This window comes from Stegostoma tigrinum, unplaced genomic scaffold (genome assembly GCF_030684315.1).
Source record: "Stegostoma tigrinum isolate sSteTig4 unplaced genomic scaffold, sSteTig4.hap1 scaffold_63, whole genome shotgun sequence".
Taxonomy (NCBI): Eukaryota; Metazoa; Chordata; class Chondrichthyes; order Orectolobiformes; family Stegostomatidae; genus Stegostoma; species Stegostoma tigrinum.
The window spans coordinates 159,484-182,546 of record NW_026728568.1 but is presented as its reverse complement, the minus strand read 5'-3'; the positions used below and the strand labels follow the sequence as shown (position 1 = coordinate 182,546).

General features: G+C 42.7%; 1 protein-coding gene across 8 annotated transcripts in view; it reads left to right on the top strand.

The window, feature by feature from the left end:
* LOC132209041 (dystrophin-related protein 2-like) overlaps positions 1-23,063 on the top strand; it is a 156,928-nt gene that overhangs the window by 18,144 nt on the left and 115,721 nt on the right. For 5 of the 8 annotated variants that reach the window (XR_009445115.1, XR_009445111.1, XR_009445112.1 and 2 more), the window contains exons 3-7: positions 5,056-5,257; positions 16,556-16,641; positions 20,859-21,016; positions 21,294-21,460; positions 22,622-22,733. Coding sequence is in view for 2 of the 8 variants with exons in the window: in XM_059644251.1 (XP_059500234.1) it covers positions 5,056-5,257; positions 7,188-7,416 (431 nt within the window). In the remaining 6 variants the exon portion in view is untranslated. Of the gene's footprint in view, positions 1-5,055; positions 5,258-7,187; positions 7,432-16,555; positions 16,642-20,858; positions 21,017-21,293; positions 21,461-22,621; positions 22,734-23,063 lie in introns of those variants that run through there. The other 3 variants (XR_009445116.1, XM_059644252.1, XM_059644251.1) reach the window with 3 other exon arrangements.

Here is a 23,063-nt window from a genome sequence, read left to right as displayed (position 1 = left end):
GGGTGAGAAAGACCTTTGATTATTTCAGTTGCTTTCCCGAGGCAGCAGGAAGTATAGGTGGAATGAATGAGTGGAAGGCTGATTTGCATGATGCACTGTGCTGTGTTCATGACTCTGGAGTCTGTTGTTTTCTTAGGAAGAACAGTTGCCAAACCATGCTATGATATGCATCCAGATAGGATGCTTTCTCTGGTACATCAATGAAAGTTGCCCTTTATATTTGAATTGCCTTAGCCTCCTGGGAAGTAGAGACATTGGTGTGCTTTTTTGCCCATTGCGACGATCTGGGTAGACCAGATTTTTCACAGTCATTGATGTGACTCCATTATGGTGTGTTAACCAGATCAACAATGTCATTAAAAATATCCTGAAGGAGGAGGACTGTAAGACGCAGCTCGATGTACACTTTGGTAAGATGAGTGATGAGGTCTTGCATCAAGTGTTCCGAGAGCTAGGCAGTGGATTAAATAGCAGAACCTCTAAAGTTGCAATCTCTGGATTATTCCTGGTGCCACATGCTGAGAAGGCAAGAAAAAGGGGAAGAAAACAGATGAATGCTTGGCTCAAGTGTTTGTGTTTGGGGAGGGATTTAGACACATGGATCTGAAGGACAATTTGTGGGGATGGTATATCCTCTGCAAGTTGGCTGGTCTGCAGCTGAAGCAGAAAGGAACCAAAATCCTTGCACAAGGGTTTGCTAATGTGGTGAGGAATTTAAGCTGTCGGCCTCCAAGCAGTGGGCAATTGAAGAGCAGGTAATTCACTGAGGGGTGAGAAAATAATAATATAAAGATTATATTCGGGGATTTCAACTGCACAACATTAATTGAGATAACATAAAAGTTTGACTTGGGAAATAATTCTTTAAATACATTTGAGAGATTATTTAACATCACCATGTAGACGAGCTTGTAAGGGACGGTGCAATGCTGGACCTACTTCTGGGACACAAAGGCAGTGTTCAAGGTGACAGTGGCTAAGTGCTTTAGTGATAGTGACCATGACAACAGAATTTTCAACGTGGGAGAGGAGATCTGTTTAAAAAAAAATGTTTTTGGTTTGGGGTAAGGCATATTTGACTGAAACAAGGCAGGATCTGGGTGTAATATTTTGGGAAGTTGGTTGAGGGCGAATCTACAGCAGAAAAGGAACTGGGAGAGTAAAGGCCAGCTATGTTCCGTTTTGGGTGAAATTTATGATCAACAAGCCTGGAGAACCCTGGATCTTGAGGAATGTTCAGGACATGTTTATTGACAAGTGCAAAGGGAGCAAATGAATGGATGACTAGTGACGTATAAAAATGAAGTGTGAAGAAACGGTGGTGGCCAAGATTGGAAAGAATATCAAGATATTCTGCAGGCATATCAAGCAGGAGAATAACCAGGGAAAGAGTAGGGCCAATTAGAAACCGGGGTGTACGAAGGGTGATGGGGCAATCTGTGTTCAGAACTGAAGAGCATCGATACAGTCGACAAGTACCTCCCATCTGTCCTCCCTTCAAGGAGGAGCATTGATGTCTATAAAGCAGGAAGATGCAGGGTGAAATTGAAATTATTGGCTGGTTTAAAAGTGAACAAATCCCCACGCCCATATGAGTTGTTTCCAAGACTGCTGTGGGAGAAGAGAAAGAAAATCTCTTCAGAGATAGTAGGAACTGCAGATGCTGGATAATCTGAAGAAACAAGGTGTAGAGCTGGATGAGTGCAGCAGGCCAAGCAGCATTAGAGGAACAGGACGGCTGATGTTTGGAATCTGGACCCTTCTTCAGAAATGGGGCAGGGGAAGGGATTCTGAAATAAATATGGAGAGAGGGGGAGGCGGATTGAAGATGGATAGCTGAGAAGATAGTTCGAGAGGAGACAGACAGTTCGAAGCGGCGAGGATGAAACCAGTGAAGATGAGTGCTGGTGGGGGGTTAGAACATAGAACGATACAGCGCAGAATAGGCCCTTCGGGCTTTGTTGTTGCACAGACCAGTGAACTAATATAAGCCCACCCCGCGACACCAGCCCATCAGCACTCATCTGCTTACCCAAGGACTGTTTAAATGCCCCGAATGTGGCTGAGTGAACCACATTGGCCAGCAGGGCGATCCACGCCCTTACCACTCTCTGAGTAAAGAACCTGCCTCTGACATCTGTCTCAAATCTATTATCCCTGAATGTGAAGCTGTGCCCCTTTGTACAAGCTGAAGTCATCATTCTCGGAAAAAGACTCCCACTGCCCACCCGATCTAATCCACTGATCATCTTGTATGTCTCTATTAAATCCCCTCTTAACCTTCTTCTCTCCAATGAGAACAGACCCAAGTCCCTCAGCCTTTCTTCATAAGACCTTCACTCCAGACCAGGCAACATCCTGGTAAATCTCCTCTGAACCTTTTCCAATGCTTCCACATCCTTCCTGTAATGGGGCGACCTGAACTGCACGCAGTATTTCAAGTAAGGCCGCACTAGCTACATCTTTTAATATACTAGCACAGAGTACATCAGGTCCCAGATACCTATCGACCTTTATCCCCATTAGTTTCCCGAGCACCTTTTCTCTGGTGATATTTCTTGTCTGCTTTTTGCTCTTTGTTCACTAAATATTTTTGAGATGGTATTTGTGCCTTTTGCTGTGAAGACTGACATAAAGTATTTATTTGTCTCATTTGCCATTTCCTGATTCCCCATTATTATTTTTGCAGCCTCCATTCTTTAAGGGATCTGCGTTCACTTTGACCTCTTCCTTCCTTTTCATTTGTTTAAATAAGCTCTTATTGTCGGTTTCTTTTCTATTTCTCGGCTTTGAAATCTTTCCTTATTTCTGGTTTCCCACTAACCTTGGGCACTGACTGTTGAATTGGCAGAACATTGGAGAGAATGCTGAGGATATGGAAGTTTTGGTCTGGTGAATAGTACACGACATGGTGCTGTTGCCCCCACTCCTGCTCAGGTGTCTCCCAGTTGAAATGCCAAATGGGACCCTGCCCATGCTCTTCACAGCTGCCCTGCAGCATTAAATGGCTGGAGGCAGGACATGGGGCGCCCTCTTGGATGGAAGTTCTACCTTGTAGAACTCCTGGCCACTTAGAGCCCAGAAGAGTCTGAAGTTGCTGATGGCTGGATGGCAGGTCCCGGACTAGAGGTGCGGAGTGGTCGAGGGTTGTTCGGGGTTGTTGAAACGTTGGATGAGAGTTTAAGGGCGTGAAGTGCCTTGGATCAGGCCAAGGGGCCTGTGGATGAGGATCCCCTACCAACTCAGTTTTTCGAGGCTGGATTGTGCATGTAAAGCTGACTGCCTTCCTGATTGACATCTATCTCCTTACGCAATAGAGGGGATCCCTTAAATTGCCATCAATTAGTCTCAGGAGGTCAAAGGATAGGCAGGCTGCTTGACAGTTCCCCAGAACTTCCACACATGTACACACAGTGCCCTCCAGATTTTATGTGTTTCTTCCCACCTTCGTATCTGTGGGATGGGGCTTTATAATGTAGCTCATGCAGTGCTAAAACAAAGAAGTTATCCTGAACCTTGAAATAGGACTGGAATGATACACCCAAATCTGGGACTAAACTTCAAGAGTAATAATTTTGGTAATATTGAGTAATAATGATGAAATTTACCCAACCTGTTTTAGGATTGTGACATTTTATCAACAAATTTAGCTAACGCTATTTTCATTGGAGTACAGGGGATTAATAAGTAGTTAATGGAGACATAAAGGATTATGATTGGTTGGGATAAGATAAACGTGGAGAGGCTGTGTTCCCATGGCTGGTGGATGATGTTACAAGGAGAAGGGAATGCATTCATGTTTTGGGGAAAAGATGTAGGGCGATGTCGAGGGGAATTTTTTTCAAGCAGTGAAGGTTCATGGGCCAGGATCTCTCTGCCTGTGAAAGGGTTAGAAGCCGAGAAAATCAACGATTTCACTCAGATGAATGCATATCTCTGGGAGCTTCATTCCTCATATTGCCATTAGATTTTATTTATGGAGGTTCTGTTGTATTTGGAGTGGTTCGATTGGCATTCCATGTTTTGACCATGTTTGCCAGATTTTGTTGGCATCATGTGAACTAAAATTGAATTGATACTTGTTTAACTACTAATTGTTTTTGGTAGACGCTGTAGAACATACCATGTGTATGACAAAAGAGCAAAATTATAAGAGAAATCTAGTTCAAAACCGAGGTAACAGAGCGCCTTTTTAAAATGAACAAGAATGTGTGATTAACACACTTCATAGCTGCAACCTAGTGTGATTTAAATGAATGCTGATTACCAGCAGTGAAATAGGGGTTGTAAGATCCACTATTTGAAACGAGTAAAGAGCCAATTAGTTTGTACTTTGGATTTGGATGTAGTGAGAATGCACGTCGGTTGAAAGAGATGGATGTTTTAGTTTAAATTGTACTGAGTCCTGCTTCATAAATATAAAGGAGGGCTTCATAACATACAAAGCTACTGTTCCTCCACCATTGTTCTGCAGAAATTACTGAACCAAACGACAGAATATGACCAGCATCATAAGACCATAAGACATAGGAGTGGAAGTGAGGCCATTCGGCCCATCAAGTCCACTCTGCAATTTAAATCATGGCTGATGGGCATTTCAACACCACTTCCCTGCACTCTCCCCCTCGCCCTTGATTCCTTTTGGGATCAAGAATTTGTCGATCTCTGCCTGGAAGGCATCCAACGTCCTGGCCTCCACTGCAATCTGCGGCAATGAATTCACAAGCCCACCACTCTGGCTGAAGACGTGTCGTCTCATTTCAGTTTTAAATTTACCCCCTCTAATTTTAAGGCTGTGCCCACGGGTCCTAGTCTCCCCGCCTAACGGAAACAACTTCCTAGTGTCCACCCCTTCTAAACCATACATTATCACTGACGGTTCCCTAGTTAGATTTGACATCGTGCATTTGAGAAGGAAATGGCCTGTTTCCTTCATTCCAGAGTACTTTTGTGAATCATTGTATTTATTTCTAGGCCAAATACAGGAATTAATTTTATTTGATAGCTCAATAAGTTAAAACTGTAATCAAAGTTAGTTTTCTTCCTCCTTTGTAGTGGATCTGTTGGAGTTGCACACAGCGCAACGCGTCTTTGATCAACACAAATTGACACAAACCGAGCAACTTCTGAATGTGACTGAAGTAATCAACTGTTTAACGTCCATTTATGATGTTTTGGAACAAAACCACAAGGACTTGGTCAATGTGCCACTCTGTGTCGACATGTGTCTGAACTGGCTGCTGAACGTATTTGATACGTATGTATGATTTACACTTTAATGTAGTATGTTTAGATTCTCCTAAGGTGCATTTAAACTGCATCCGACGGATTGGATTTTGATATGTATATGATCCGTTCAGTGAATATGAAGATTGTCGACTGATTAAAATCAATCCTGGTATTGTTGACATAAGGTTTCAGTATGTTCTAATTTCATTTCACTTAAACAGATAAAGTAGTTGAAAGTTTTAGCGATTTTTGTTTTAAATCGTAAAATTGAAACTGATATACTTTGGAATCCATTTGGTCAGATCTGTACAGGATCATGTAGACATCTCGACACTCTGATTGTAATGCTCTTCACGGTGACAAATGTTAGTGCTGGAGAAAGACGTGTATAAAGTACACAATATGAACATCATCCAGTTAATGTCAAGGAATAAACGGCCAGATGTAGAATAAATTTTTATGTGACCCTCAATCTCGTAGAGTCATACAGCATAGAAACACCGTGTCTATGCCTCCCAACATACACCAAGCTGCACTAATCTCATTTATCTGCACTTGTTCCACAGCCTACTTGACCGAGCATTTTAAATGCTCATCCCAGATGCTTTTTAAATGTTGAGAATACCTGCCTCAACTACCCTCTCAGGCAGCGTGCTCCATACGTCTACCACTTTTTAGATGAAAAAGCTTTTCCTCAGACTTCCTCCAAAGCATTTAATCCTCACCGTAAACTTGTGCCATCTGGTCTTAGACACATGTGCCATGGAGAAAGGATTCTCACAATGTATTCTGCCCGTGCCTGTCATAATTTTCTTTGCCTCAATCAGATCCCAACCCCAACCTCAGCCTCCTCTGCTCCAAGGAAAACAAACCCAGCATACCAGTCTATCTCATAACTGAGACTTTTTAACCTAGCCAGTATCTTGAAGAGCATTAACTGTGCCATTGTGGTATTTTCCAGACTAATTGTCGTTCAGCTTATCTCAGTCAGATTGTTTAGTAAACTCCATTTAGGAATAATGTTATGCACTTCACTTGGAAATGTATTAGGACTGTGACAGTATATTGGGGAATCCTTGCAAGCGGAGAGAATTTTATTTTCTTTCAGTCCAGGCTGGATACAATTCTAGGACTTGGCAATGGACGTCCAGGGTTAAACTTTCGGTGTCCTCCTATCCACCCCAATCACCTTGAATTTACCATTAATATAAAATTGAGCTTTGTCTGCATGAGATGTGTTCCAATATTAAATTGTTATTGCGACTGTCAATTTTGACATTCTTCATTAGGTGCGTACCCTTCATATTGATAGCAGCTCAAGCTGCTTCAGGATGTCAAAACCAAAATGTTGCCTTTTCCAGGGAAATTGTAGATATTTAGCTGAAATTCTCGCTAGGGAGCACTGAACGACATGCACTATTTCCCAGTACCACCTCATTAGTACTTATTCCCTTTTTCTACCTGCCAGACAGAAACTGGATGCTCCGAATTAACGACATGAAATTCTGAGTGGGTGTGTGGTGCTTCCACATTGCTCGATGCTCCTCTGCACCTCCAACTTGGGCACTAGTCCGCAGCATCTGCAGCCACACCCATCAGGATCACCCCATGTCCACAGTTTTGACATGTGACATGTTCCAGCCTCAGAACATCATGGCACATCACAGATCTGCTTTCAGTACTCTTCTGTACTTCATTGCTGCATTCTGGATTGCAGCAGCCCCCCTCATTGCAGTGCTACTGCCAGGGCACTTTTGGATGCAGGGACAGGCACCCATTCATGTATTGGGCCATGTTACACATCAGGACACCTTGCTTGAGCTCTCAACTCTCATTGTGTCCCTGCATGAATGCTAACAGCTCCTCTGCCTTGTCTTCATTTGCCTTGTCTTCTTAAGGTTTGCCCCTCCGCCACATCTAACAGACTCATAACGCTACTATGTTGATTAACTTTTTAGCATCGAGACCAAGCCAGACAGCTTGTCATGCTTGTTAGCAGTCATCAATCAAAGGAGTGGATGTGTTGCCGTTCAGCACCGTGATATGTTGATCTCACACCTGCAGTCTGTGCCAGCTGCAGAAGCACAGAAGGCATTGCATTGTCTCCAACCACATGGTCATGCTTCAGGTTCCGAGGGGAATGGTCTCCAGTCAAGCGAGGCACTTTCAGGCAGCAGATCTAGGTAACTCCAGGGCATTGTCTGATATCACTCGAGGGGCTTGGATGCAATTAGTTGGCTGCTCAGAATGACCATGGTCAGGACACTGTCGTCATAGGTTGTGAGAAGTCAAACATTAGACACCTCACTACCTGTGTTAGCTCTTTCTGCCCTACTGTGGGCTGTTTTTCCTGGAATGAAACAAAGGGAGGAATTGAGTGAGATGAAATGAGCTGGTGCATTTGTTAGTGCTCATGTATGTTTGGGAAGGGAGGTGAGGTCTCCTGGGTGAGAGCAAGAGGCACAGAGAACATACAGGAATAATAGCCTTGGGGCCTCAAGTAGACGAGAGCAAGCGAAGACAGACATTGAATGCTTTGGTGAGAATGGTATTACATGAGCTGTGCTGAAGGGTGGTGCAGAATTAGAGAGAGTGTGAATGTGAGGTAGCACAGACCAATGAGGATCCTCTTCCATTGGAGCAGAGGTCACTGATCCTGCAGCACTGCTGTATGGTTCTTTTGGTGGTTGAGACTGCATTGACACTGGACAGCCTCAGATGAGTCTGGCTGAATATTGTGTTGTGGCCTCCTGTGCTTGTGCTTGGGAAAGAGGACAGTCCTCCACTGCACCAATCCATCCACCAGGACCTCCAGGTCCCTATCTGTAAATAAGGTGCTAATTTCCCCTTTCCTGCCCTGTCTGGGACAATTGCTATGAACTGTACAAGGCAGTTCTGGATTCTGGGTATTTTACTGGTTCACAATAGCCTTTAAACATGGCACTAGTGCCAGTAATACCGGGATGTTTCAGTGGTGGCAAACACGTGCAGTTACGATGAGTGTAGAACTAACTAGCGTCGGCTGAGGGAGGCACTATAGGAGCATTGTTGCTAGTTATTGAATATGTTTGCAACAACAGAGTGGGAAAATTTGTTAGGTCTTTTGGAGAGATACTGTCCTTGCAGTGCAATAAAAATAACACTGAACTAACATTCCAGTGTTTTCGACCTTCAGATTTCAGAACAGATTTAGACCATTCAGCCCATTGAGTGGGATCTGTCATTCTCAACCTCCTGTGTCCTCACTAAGCAAGAACATATCTATCTATGCCTGAAATCAACTCTGACTTGGCCTCCACAGCTTTCTGCATCAATGAGTTCCACAGATTCACAACTTTCTGACTGAAGAAATTCCTCCTCACCTCCATCCTGAAAGGTGGTCCCTTTGACTCTGAGGCTGTGCCCTCAGGTCCTGGTCTCTCCTACTCGTGGAAACATCATCTCCATGTCCACTCTATCCAGTCCTGACTGACCTTCAGTGTGACCCCCTTCGTCCTTCTAAACTCCATCGAGTACAGACCCAGAGTTCTCAGCCACTCCTCACGTGACAGTGCCTTCATCCCCAGGATTATGTTTGAGAACCTCCTCTAGACCCTGACAAAGGCCAGCACATCCATCTTTAGATAGATGGCCAAAAACTGCTCTTAATATTCCAAATGCAAGATAACCAGAGCCTTACACAGCCTCAGCAATACATCTCTGCTCTTATATTTTTGCCGTCTTGAAATGAATGCTGATATTGCATTTGCCTTCCCAACTGCCAACTGAACCTGCATGTTAAAAGAATCCTGAACTGGGGCATCTTTGTGGTTCAGATTTCTGAAGCCTTTCCCCATTTAGAAAATAGTCTATGCCTGTACTTGCCCATCTCTACAGACTCTCTGTGACCTCCCCACTTCCTCAACACTACTTGCCTCTCCACCTATCGAAATGTCATCTGCAGACTTAGCAACAACGCCCTGTGGACAACAATACCATCAGTTCCTTTGTCGAGATTGCTAATGTATAACGTGAATGGCTGTAGTCTGATCTCTGATGAGTGCGGAACTCCTGTAGTTGCTGGCTGCCATCCTGAAAAAGACCCTTTTATTGCCACTCTCTGCATTCTGCCAGTTAGCCGATCCTCTGTCCATGCCAGTACCTACTCCCGAACACCATAAGCTCATTTTTTATTTTGAAGACTCCTGTGTGTCACCTTGTCAAAGGCTTTCTGGAATTCCAAATAGATAAAGTTCAATGGCTCTCTTTGGTTTTGACTCACTGGTTACATTCCCAAAGAAACTAACAGAGACCTTCCCTTGACAAAGTTGTGTTTTCTCAGCCCAATTTACCATGTATTTCCAAGTATTGCCATGTACTTCCAAGCATTGTCTGGTCTCATCCTTAATAATAGACTCTGAAATCTGACCCAATGACCAGCGCCAGGCTAACAGGTCTGTAATTTCTCATCTTTTGCCTCCCTCCATTTTAAACAGGGGTGTTATATTTGCCATTTTGCACTCCTTTGGGACCCACCCTGACTCCAGTAATTCCTGAAAGATCACCAATGGTCTTCTCACTTATCTCCTTCAGAACTCTGGGGGACAGTCCATCTGGTCCATGTAATTTACCATCTTCTCTGAATTATAGAATTCCTACAGAGCGGAAAGAGGCCATTGGGTCTGCACCACCTCCGCAAAGAACATCCCACCAAGACCCAGCCCTGTACTCTTTCCCGGCAAGCTCACATTTGCCACGGCTGATCCACCTTGCCTGCACATCTTTGGACTGTGGATGGAAATCAGAGCACCTGGCGGAGACACATGCAGACATGGAGAGAATGTACAAATTCCACACAGACCCTTCAGCTTCCCCTGTACCTTCTCCTTAGTGATGGCCACTGCACTCACTTCTGCTTCAGACTCCCTTAAAGCTCTACTACTGGTGCCTTCCAACCTCAAGACTGATGCAAAATACTTGTTCAGTTCCTCTGCCATTTCTTTGTTCCCCAACACTACTTATTTGGCCCCTCTTGAAATTTTCTTTGCATTTTCAGGGGTGTTTACAATAACAATATCTACTTTATAGTGTTGACAAATGGATTGTTTAGATCATCACAGAAACAATAAGCAAAATTCGTCAGTATTCTCATTTAACAATTATATATATATTAATATCACAGTCAATGCATTTCCATCAGGTAAGCGCGTAGCTGGAACTTTCTAACCTGGCAGTTTTCACTTTTCTGTTCTTAACAAGAATACCTATTTATTACAACAGCATAGATTCTAGCTACAGACAGATGTTTACAAACATTGGACATATATCTGTATGAATTAAAACTGTAAACCCCCTGTCAACTCATCTTCCTGCAGACAAACATAGAGTGGAGATGGATAAACCATGGATATTATAGGATTAATAGAATTAATAGGATATTAATTGGGGAAGAGGAAACTATGATGCGATTAGACACGAGTTAGGAAGCATGGACTGGGAGCAGTTGTTCCATGGTAAGGGAACTATAGACATGTGGAGATGGTTTAAGGAACAGTTGTTGGGAGTGATGAGTAAATATGTCCCTCTGAGACAGGCAAGACGGGGTAAGATAAAGGAACCTTGGATGACGAGAGCGGTGGAGCTTCTAGTGAAAAGGAAGAAGGTAGCTTACATAAGGTGGAGGAAGCTAGGGTCAAGTTCAGCTAGAGAGGATTACATGCAGGCAAGGAAGGAGCTCAAAAATGGTCTGAGGAGAGCCAGGAGGGGGCACGAGAAAGGCTTGGCAGAAGGAATCCGGGAAAACACAAAGGCATTTTACACTTAGGTGAGGAATAAGAGAATGGTCAAAGAAAGAGTAGGGCCGATCAGGGATAGCATAGGGAACTTGTGTGTGGAGCCTGAGGAGGTAGGGGAAGCCCTAAATGAGTTTTTTGCTTCTGTCTTTACGAAAGAAACGACCTGTGTAGTGAATGAAACCTTTGAAGAGCAGGTGTGCATGCTGGAATGGATAGAGATAGAGGAAGCTGATGTACTGAAAATTTTGTCAAACATTAAGATTGACAAGTCGCCAGGCCCGGATCAGATTTGTCCTCGGCTGCTTTGGGAAGCGAGAAATGCAATTGCTTCGCCACTTGCGAAGATCTTTGCATCCTCGCTCTCCACTGGAGTCGTACCTGAGGACTGGAGAGAGGCAAATGTAATTCCTCTCTTCAAGAAAGGAAATAGGGAAATCCCCGGCAATTATAAACCGGTAAGTCTCACGTCTGTCGTCTGCAAGGTGTTAGAAAGGATTCTGAGGGATAAGATTTATGACCATCTGGAAGAGCATGGCTTGATCAAATACAGTCAACACGGCTTTGTGAGGGGTAGGTCATGCCTTACAAACCTTATCGAGTTTTTTGAGGATGTGACTAGTAAGGTTGATGAGGGTCAAGCTGTGGATGTGGTGTATATGGACTTCAGTAAGGCATTTGATAAGGTTCCCCATGGAAGGCTCATTCAGAAGGTCAGGAGGAATGGGATACAGGGGAACTTAGCTGCTTGGATACAGAATTGGCTGGCCAACAGAAGACAGCGAGTGGTAGTAGAAGGAAAATATTCTGCCTGGAAGTCAGTCGTGAGTGGGGTTCCACAGGGCTCTGTCCTTGGGCCTCTACTGTTTGTAATTTTTATTAATGACTTGGACGAGGGAATTGAAGGATGGGTCAGCAAGTTTGCAGACGACACAAAGGTCGGAGGTGTCGTTGACAGTGTAGAGGGCTGTTGTAGGCTGCAGCGGGACATTGACAGGATGCAGAGATGGGCTGAGAGGTGGCAGATGGAGTTCAACCTGGATAAATGCGAGGTGATGCATTTTGGAAGGTTGAATTTGAAAGCTGAGTACAGGATTAAGGATAGGATTCTTGGCAGCGTGGAGGAACAGAGGGATCTTGGTGTGCAGATACATAGATCCCTTAAAATGGCCACCCAAGTGGACAGGGTTGTTAAGAAAGCATATGGTGTTTTGGCTTTCATTAACAGGGGGATTGAGTTTAAGAGTCGTGAGATCTTGTTGCAGCTCTATAAAACTTTGGTTAGACCGCACTTGGAATACTGCGTCCAGTTCTGGGCGCCCTATTATAGGAAAGATGTGGATGCTTTGGAGAGGGTTCAGAGGAGGTTTACCAGGATGCTGCCTGGACTGGAGGGCTTATCTTATGAAGAGAGGTTGACTGAGCTCGGTCTCTTTTCATTGGAGAAAAGGAGGAGGAGAGGGGACCTAATTGAGGTATACAAGATAATGAGAGGCATAGATAGAGTCGATAGCCAGAGACTATTTCCCAGGGCAGAAATGGCTAGCACGAGGGGTCATAGTTTTAAGCTGGTTGGTGGAAAGTATAGAGGGGATGTCAGAGGCAGGTTCTTTACGCAGAGAGTTGTGAGAGCATGGAATGCGTTGCCAGCAGCAGTTGTGGAAGCAAGGTCATTGGGGTCATTTAAGAGACTGCTGGACATGCATATGGTCACAGAAATTTGAGGGTGCATCCATGAGGATCAATGGTCGGCACAACATTGTGGGCTGAAGGGCCTGTTCTGTGCTGTACTGTTCTATGTTCTATGTTCTATGTTCTATTATAGGTGGAAAAAAATGCGAATTAAGTCCTAACTAAGTGGTCCCGGTTCACAGGATTTGCCAAGATGATCTTGAGAATGAAAAACAAATGAATAAATATCGCAGAGTGACTTATTATCTATTAAAGCATGTGTTGATGATATGGCATTGCTGTGATCATAAAATAGAACATTGTCCAATTTCCTGTGAGCATTACCGTAGTTTTCATTTGTATTCTCCATGTCGGGAACATATTTATTTGGTACTTTACTGACTAAGTGACGCTCGCTCATCTACAGTGTTCGGTTGCAAACAGCCAATATTTTATTATTCTAATTGAGTAACCATGGTTTGGAATTTTGTCATGGAAATGTATTTCACTTATGTTACTCTGCGTAATTGTAGCCAATCCTCCATTGGCAAAGAAACACACAACTACAGCAGTTAATAAAAGAAAGAACTGCATTTATGTAGCACATTTTATGGTCTCAGGCATAAAAAGTACTTTATAGGCAGCTAAACTACCTTTGAAATGTCGTCACTGATGTAGCATAAGAAAACCTGTTGTATTTAAAATAGTCAGAAGTAAAGAAATATGAAATGAAGTAATAATAAAAATAGTGAAAAAATATGAAATTATAAATGTGAAGAAATATAAAATCTCCAGTCCCTTGCGAGTGGAGACATAGAATCAGGAGATGTAGAGTCAGTATGGAGCGTACCAGGGAGGAGGCCATTCTGGATCTGGTGTTGTGCAACCAACCGGATTTGATCAGGGACCTCGAAGTAAAGGAGCCATGAGGAGGTAGTGACCATAATACAATAATTTTTGATCTGCAATTTGAGAGGGAGAAGGGAGAATTGGAAGTGTCAGTATTGTAGGAACGAGGGAGCTATGAGGGAGGAGCTGGCTAAAGTTCAATGGTTCAATACCCTCGCCGGGATGGCAGTGAAACAACAATGGCAGGTATTTCTGGATATAATGCAAAAGATGCAGGATCAGTTCATTCCAAGGAGGAAAAAAGATCCTAAGGGGAGGCAGGGATGGCCGTGGCTGACGAGAGAAGTTAAGGACTCTATAAAGATAAAAGAGAAGTAGTATAACCGAGCGAAGATTAGCGGGAAGCCGGAGGACTGGGAAGCTTTTCAAGAGCAACAGAAGATAACTAAAAAGGCAATACGCAGAGAATAAAATGAGGTACGAAGGAAAACTGGCGAAAAATATAAAGGAGGATAGTCAAAGTTTTTTTTAGGTGTGTGGAAAAAAAATGGTTAAGACTAAAATTGAGCCCTTGAAGACAGAAACGAGTGAATTTATTTAATGGGAACAAGGAAATGGCAGAAGAGTTGAATAGGTACTTTGGATCTGTCTTCACTAGGCAAGACACAAGCAATCTCCCAGATGTAATCGTGGCTGAAGGACCTAGGGTAATGGATGAACTGAAGGATATTTATATTAGGCAAGAAATGGTGTTGGATAGACTGTTGGGTCTGAAGGCTGATACGTCCTGATGGTCTGCATCCCAGGGTACTTAAGGAGGTGGCTCTAGAAATTGTGGACACATTGGTAATCATTTTCCAATGTTCTCTAGATTCAGGATCAGTTCCTGCGGATTGGAGGGTGGCTAATGTTGTCCCACTTTTCAAGAAAGGAGGGAGAGAGAAAATGGAAATTATCGACCGGTTAGCCAGACGTCAGTGGTGGGAAAGAATTATAAAATTAAATTGCGATTCATTTGGACAGCAGCAACAGGATAGGTCAGAGTCAGCATGGATTTACGAAGGGGAAATTGTGCTTGACTTATCTTCTGGAATTTTTTGGGAACGTAACTATGAAAATGGACGAGGGAAAACTCGTGGATGTAGTCTACCTGGACTTTCAGAAAGCCTTTGATAAAGTCCCACTTAGGAGATTAGTGAGCAAAATTCGGGCACATGGTATTGTGGGCAAAATACTGACTTTGGTTGTAAACTGGCTGTCTGACAGGAAGCAAAGACTAGTGATAAACGGGTCCCTTTCAGAATGGCAGGTGGTGACCAGTGGGGTACCACAAGGTTCGGTGCTGGGACAGCAGCTGTTTACAATATACATTAATGATATAGATGAAGGCATGAAAAGTAATGTTAGCAAATTTGCCAATGACACATAGCTGGGTGGCAGTGTGAAATATGAGGAGGATGTTATGAGAATACAGGGTGACTTCGACAGGCTAGGTGAGTGGACGGATGCATGACAGATGCTGTTTAATGTGGATAAATGTGTGGTTATCCACTTTGGTGACAAGAACAAGAAGGCAGATTACTATCGAAATGGAGTCAAGTTAGGTCAAGGGGAAGTACAACGAGATGCAGGTGTTCTTGTACATCAGTCAATGAACGCAAGCATGCAGGTACAGCAGGCAGTGAAGAAAGCCAATGGCATGCTGGCCTTCAAGAGGAATTGAGTATCGGAGCAAAGAGGTCCATCTGCAGCTGTACCGGGACATGGCTTAGAAGGATGAGAAGGGGTCTGATTGAGACGTATAAGATTATGAAAGGATTAGACACTCTGGAGGCAGGAACCATGTTTCTGCTGATGATTGAGTCCAGAACCAGAGGACACAGTATAAAAATAAGGGATAGGGCATTTAGAACAGAGTTGAGGAAAAACTTCTTCACCCAGAGAATGGTGGATATATGGAATGCTCTGCCCCAGAAGGCAGTGGAGGGCAAGTCTCTGGACACTTTCAAGAAGAGATAGGTACAGCTTTTAAAGATAGTGGAATCAAGTATTATGGAGATAAGGCAGGGACAGGATACTGATTGTGGATGATCAGCCATGATTATAATGAATGGTGGTGCTGGCTCGAAGGGCCGAATGGCCTTATCCTGCCCCTGTTGTCTATTGTAAAAGTTAATTGTATAAGAATGATTAAGACGGTCCCTTTATGTATGGTGTTGGCAGCTTGTTCAGATAGGGAAAACAACATGGCTGATCTTGATTCCGCTCCTATTTGTTACACAGAAGCCTCTTCGAGCAATAATTCTTGAATGTTGATGGGACGTTGAAACACAGGTAGATTATCGTGATCACTTGTTGAAAATGGATAGCAGCTAGTAGTTCTCTTTCCACTCAACTAGTGACCAGTCGGCAATGGTCAAACAGTGCATAACCCAGAGATCACAAGCTCCCCTGAGACATGACGTCAGTTGAGTCTCATGAATAACTACCTGCAGATGGACTATCTGTAGATTAAACATGGTATTAAATCTCACATATACTGCTCTCAACCATTTTAATCAAAGTGTTTATCACTCGTTGCATCGAAACAGATCACACAAACTGAAATGGCATATGCACAAATACCAACATACAAGTTCCATATAGTGGCATTTTGTTTAAAGTTGTATTTATTAAATGAAAGGGTGGAGTATAATCTTCACAAATCATATTAAGATGCTGTAGAAATCTATGGAAGTGAGAAATTTGTTTTTTGATTCAATACATGTCTGACAAATGACAATTCAAAGAGATCTTTGTTTCAGCTCGAGTGGGTCGCGGAGTCGTCCTCATTAGGGGCATTTAAGTGACTATTAGACAGGCATATGGATGGTAGTTTAAGATAGGGGTGGAGGTTAGATAGACCTGAGGTTTAGGGTAAAAGTTCGGCAGAACATTGTGGGCTGAAGGGCCTGTACTGTTCGATGTTCTATGTATGTTATGCTGTATTCAAATAAGTAAAGTCAGTCATGACATTCTGCAACTTCCTTTTCCAGGGGTATGAGTGGAAGAATCAGAGTGCTTTCTTTGAAAATTGGCTTGACGTGACTCTTCAAGGATCATCTAGAGGAAAAATACAAGTGTCAGTACTAAATCTATCATTGCTGATACACATGTAAACTGTAGATTTAACTGTATGTAAACTTTGTTTAACAAACTAGCACACTCAATAAACTGACAAAAATTATACACCAGATGTTTACTGTATTCTCATAATCTCTGTGATGTCTGGTGAGGGTGCAAGTGAGAAGGCTCCCTGCCAGTAAGTTTTAGTTAAGGCAAAGTTGCTTCATTACTGAAGGTATTTATACTGTAAATGAAGGAGAACAGTGATGCATATATCCTGTGCATTATGTTCCGATTATTGAGTGTGTGTTTTTTTGTGCGTGTGCACCTATTGATCAACTGGAATTTTTGATTACTCAGCACATTCCTGGTACCACGGGTGCTGTTTAACAAAAGGTTTGCTGTATTAGTATATTTCTGTAATTAGTCATTACCACTATGAATGTTAAGTCATAACTTGGTCTGTGCAGAATCTGCACAGTGCATTCCTGCAAGATAAATGATGCGCTACATATGTATGATGCTATTGTTTCTCAAAGACACTAACCTTAGCAGCTGTTTTTGTTCCCAATCATGTTTTCATCATTAGAATACTGGGAAAAATATTCAGAACTGTGGTATGACTCAAGTGCTCAGTTGCAGCAGTGGTAACACTTAGTGTGAGGTTATGTTTTTGCCCATTTGTTGTGCTGTTTGTCAACAATGTATCTCACAAACTAATGGGCATATTTCATTGAAAGCTGGTACGTATGGGTATGGTCAAAGGAAGAACTGATTAGTTTTTGACAGATCCAGATTTATTTCTCTATTTTTTTAAAGCATCAGTTAAAATCGGTCGGATAGGCAAATGATCATCTTTCTGGAATATTGTTGATTGATTTAGAATGTTGTGGATTGTGTCAGCCCTGACAGTAGAATTTGTCCCAACTATCAAAATATGAGCAGATCTTTGAGAGCAGATTATCAAATTGGCCTGAAGCTTTCTCAGTGAGATGGAAGCTTTTAATAAAAAGGATTTATTTTGTTAGCCTTGCTTTTACAAAGAATCAGTCAAGTGGAGAAATGCCTCCAAGAAAAGCTGTGTAATTATAGACTCATGGATGTTTGTTGCACAGGAGGAGGCCGTGTGGTCTGTAGTTCCTGCACTACTCAACAAAGATCTGTCTACATTGAACTCACATGGCATTGATTTCCTTTTTGACTGTTTGGCCCATAGCCCTGGAGCCTACGGCAACACAAGTGAACATCTAAATACTGCTTAAATATTCAGACACTTTCTGAATCAGTCACACTTTCAGTCAGTGAACTCAGGACTCCCACCACACTGGGGTAAATAGGTTCTCCTCAACTCCCCTCCCCTGTCTACGAATGGAAAAAGCAACTTCCAGTTATCCTTTCTATGCCCTTCAAAATCTTAAACACCTTTACCAGGTCCCCTTGTCTGCTCCACTCTTGGCATCGGTCAGTTGGGCAGGTCAGTGGCAAATTGATATAGCCTGAAGAAGGAATAAGATAAGAGAGTACTTCATGTGGCAAAGCCTGTCATGCCCGATGGAGGACAGCAACGGCCGTCAGCCGTGAAGTCCACTGGCAAGGATGGGCGGGCCTGAGCCCAGCACAGGGGAATACGAGCCGTCACTGTGGAGCCCTCGTTCAGTGTGTCTGCAAACTCGTGGCTTCAGAAAGGACTGTAATGTTTGACTTTTTAAACTTTTGTTTTTATTTTTCTACTGTTATATTAAGAAGACTGTCGTGCTGAACTTGTTAACTTATTCATTTATTTTTCTAACATAGAACATGGAACGGTACAGCACAGTACAGGCCCTTCGGCCCACGATGTTGTACCGAACTTTTACCGTCATCCTAAGGTCTATCTAACCTCCACTCCTACCCTATACTGTCATTCATGTGCTTGACTAATAGCCGATTAAATGCCCCTAATGAGGCTGACTCCACTACCCTCTCCAGCATTGCATTCCACTCCCCTACGACTCTGAGTAAAGAAGGATGGATAAATTTTCTACATCTGCATCTAAAATTTCGTACCGAGGTACTTTGTACCTGAGATGGCACCGTCTGAGGTGACATTGTACTCTTGTACCCTGTATTGAATACATGTGATAATAAAACCTAAATCTAAATCTAATGCATAGCAGGACACTGGGAAGCTTAGAGGAGAAAAGGGATCCTGGGGTACTTGTTCATAAATTCCTGAAGGAGTCAGGTCAGGCTAATAAGGGTTGTTACAAAGACATATAGGACATCTCCCTTTATCAGTCGTGGCATAGATTGTAAGAGTGGGGAGGTCACTTTGGAGCTGTTTAAAAGTTTGGTTAGGCCACAGCTGGAGTCACGTGTGGAGTTTTGGTCACCACCCATTAGGAAGGATGTGATTGTACTGGAGGGAATGAAAAGGATGTTGCATGTGTTGGAGCATTTTAGCTGTGAAGAAAGGCTGGAAAAATTCAGATTATTTTCTGTGAAGCAGAGAACGTTTGGCGGGGTGAGTGGAGGTCCTGATAGAGGCATAGAAGATTATGAGAGGTATAGATAGGTTGAGTAGAAAGCATTGTTCCCCTTAGTTAAAGCATCAATAACAACAGGGCACAATTTTAAAGAGAAAGACGGGAAATTTAGAGGAGCTTTGCGGAAAATCATTTTCATCCAGAGTGTGGTAAAGGTCTGGAATGCATTGCCTGGGAGGGAAGTTGAAACAGGAAACCGTACAACCTTTGAAAAGTACTTGGATGAGCACTTGTAATGTCATAATATTTTTGAGAATGGTCTAGTGTGTAAAAATGTCGCAGTGTATTTTTAGAGGTACAGCCTTAGTGGGCTGTAGGACCTCTTCTGTACTCTATGATTCCATGAGAACCCCCAGCCCAGGCAGCATCTTGGTTTTTTCAGTAATCTCCAGGATCACACCCTTCATAGTGTGATCCCTTGCCTTGTTAGCCCTCCCGAGTTCGTTAGCTCACACTTTTCCTGGTTGAGTTCCAATTGCTGTGTCCCGCTGACCAGTCTGTTGATCTCCTCCTGAAGTTTATTCTTCCTGTCTGTCAACCAATTTGCCAATTTGCCAATTTGCCTTTGATTCCATGGCTGTTATTTACATGACCATTCCACCGATATCCTCCTCACTGAATTAGTGATTTGCTAGTGACACGGTCATACAAATTGTGTTTAAGCCCAAATGAAGAATATACATGACAAACTTCAAGGGTCCTTGTGGCAAGCCCTGCACAACCCCACTGAAAGCAAACATCCTGTCAAATAGACATCCCTCTACCATCAATCACCCTGTGCTCTCTGCCTCAGCCAGTTTTGGCTCCAGTGTGCCTCTTTGCCTTTGATCCCGTTGACTGTTGCTTTCTTGATCAGTCTGCCAAGGGGGACTTTACTAAGTCAACATCAAATGCAGAAGTTCATCAATCTTCCAACATCTCCTCAAATTTGGATCAAATTTCTGAAATGTGACCTCATCTTAACAAATCCATACTGACTATCCCTGATTAATTCATGCAAGTACATTCTACCCCTAAGAATGCCTCTTTGTAGCTTCTCCAGTGCTGAGATTATTCTGACTGGTCTTTAATTTCCTGGTCTGTTTCTTTGTCCGTTTGATAATAGTGGGACAATGTTAATAGTCCTTCATGACTTCACGTGTGATTGACAAGGGTTTGAAAATTGCTGCCAGGGGCCCAGATATCTCCTCCCTCACTTCCCTCGCTAACTGGTATACGTTTCAGTTCGGCCTGCAGATGTATCCACTTTTAAAGTTGCTAAACCAGCTGCATCTCCCTATGTCTTAACCTCTGATGTTCCGAGGTCCTCTGCCCTGATATCTATACTTGCAGTGTCCTTCTCCGTTGTAAAGATTGACGCAAAATATTCATTGAGGACAGTGCCCATGTTTTCCAGGTCCACACAAAGATTACCTCTGTGAAATGAATGAGGAGATATCAGAGAGTTTTGAGATTTACAATCAAGAAAGAAATTGACAAAATGACTTCCTTGGAGAATCATACAACATACATTGTCCATTGTTGTAAACAAACAGAAGTTTTTGTTTCCACAGTTGTTTGCAAATAGCCAATCAAGATCATAAAATAATCTTTTAACATAATTTACAAAACAAGGCAATTGAGGAAGATGTATTGGATGTATTGAACTCTCAACTACCTCCCTTAAGTTGAGGAATATCAATATTTTTCTTCTGGATAACTTTGGCAGATCTCTTCAAACAAGTCGCTGAACCCACAGATTTATGTGACCAACGAAGCCTGAGTCTTTTGCTTTACGATGCAGTCCAGATCCCTTGGCAGCTGGGTGAGGTAGCTTCATTTGGAGGCTGCAACATTGAACCAAGTATCCGCAGTTGCTTCCAACATGTAAGTGTGCTCTGCACCAATTCATAAGGTCAAGCGGGTCCACTTGCCAGTATGATTTTTGTGCTCATTTTTGGTTTGAATTGGTTCCAGAGGCCAACATGTACCACCACTAATCCAAGGCTATCATGTTGATAAGTAGTCAATGTTTTTATTAGATTAATGACAAAAAACAATGTCAGAAACCCCAGTGATAGTGTATGAGATACCATATCACTGAGGATAGCGGACGTAAGCTTGACATAATTAATCATGCAGCTGATCTTTTATTTCCCTCCAGGGCCAGAACAAACCAGAGATTGATGTTGAACGCTTTGTCGAGTGGATGAGATTGGAGCCTCAGTCCATGGTGTGGCTGCCTGTTCGACACCGTGTGGCAGCTGCTGAAACTGCAAAACATCAGGCTAAGTGTAACATCTGCAAAGAGTACCCAATCGTAGGTTTCAGGTGAGATGTGCAAACCAGCAGAAAGTTAGTGGGAATTAGTTTTTAAAGAAAGCTTTAACTTTAGATGTTCTATTGGAAACTCTGTCAGTAAATGATAACTGAAATCGTCAAAAATCCCAACAAATTTATGGACCAGAGAAGTAATTAGGATAAATTAAGTATCAACTTCTTTACCTTAATTTTTGTGAGAGGTGAATGCTGCATGTTTATGGTATTTTGTTCACAGTTGCATTGATCACAGACACTGTGGCTCAGAACGGATTGTAACTCGACTTGCGGTTGCTTCTGTAATTTGCAATTATTGGGAATTTACAGAAAGGCCTTTTTATTAGTCCTGTAATCAGTGTGTGTGCATCCTATGAAAGTGATTGCTGTGGTGTTGCTAAATGATCGATAAAACTTCTTGTCCATAATTAGTAAATTAAAATGCATATTTGGACAGGATTTCTAAGGGGTAATTGAACCTTTTTGGTTAACTATTCTCCTACATTTCTACGATTGACCATCTTGGAAAAGGTGCATGTTACTGCCATTGATCTGACCAAACAACTCCCTGTCTAAGAAGTGAGACCCCAACTGTGGATGAAACTATGACTGCCGTAACTAAGTAAAGAGCAACAGCGACCCGGAGTCAATTGAATTCCATCTGAAGCTTGAGGAATGGTGGCCTAACTCTGAAGGCCAAGATCTGTTAGCTTTTCATGGACTATGAGGAACAGGGCAGGATTTCACAGAATCTTTAAGATGCCATATCTTGTACAAAACTGAAGGAGAAATGTCAGATTGCTCAAAGAACCATGGGATCACCAGCCTTTCCATTGCTGGGAAGATTCTGGCAAGGTTACTTCTGAATAGGTTTATGCCACCATGGCAGATGAAAACCTTCCATGTGAAGGGAACTTTGTGAAAATGTTGGAGACAGAGCAGGACCAAATTACAGGAATGATTCCAGGGATGAGATATTTCATTATGAAAATTGACTGGGGGAGTTGTGACAGTTTTCCCCGACTTTCCTAGCATTTGTTTCTCCCCAAACAATTTACCGTTTCTTCAAAATAAAAAGAAATATGTAATTTAACTACTTAACTTGCATTCCTTCAAAGGTTGAAAATATCTAAACAAAAATGAACATTTCTCTTACTTCTTGTTCTTTCTTTATAGGTACCGCAGTCTCAAGCACTTCAATTCTGACATCTGCCAAAGCTGTTTCTTTTCGGGGCGCACATCAAAGGGACACAAGTTACATTGCCCCATGGTGGAGTACTGCACTCCGGTGAGTAATATATTATTCCACTTGATAGAATTGTTCCAATCAGTGGAAACTTAGGGATTTAACCATTTAAATACAATCTTCCCTCAAAGTTGAAGTAGTTTGCTAAAATGATAAAAGGCCAACAGCTTAAATCAGGCTTCAATACCAGAAATGCAATATTGTGCAGAAGCTCTTTGAGGTCAAGTTGAGGCTCAAGGAAGAATGTGTCATCACGCCCACCCTTTTCTCCAGCTTTGTCACCGCCATTCTTAATCTCGTGAAGAACAAGCTTCCCAGTGGCCTGGACAGGATTGATGGAAAACCTTTTAACCTCAACCAGTTGAAATCGAA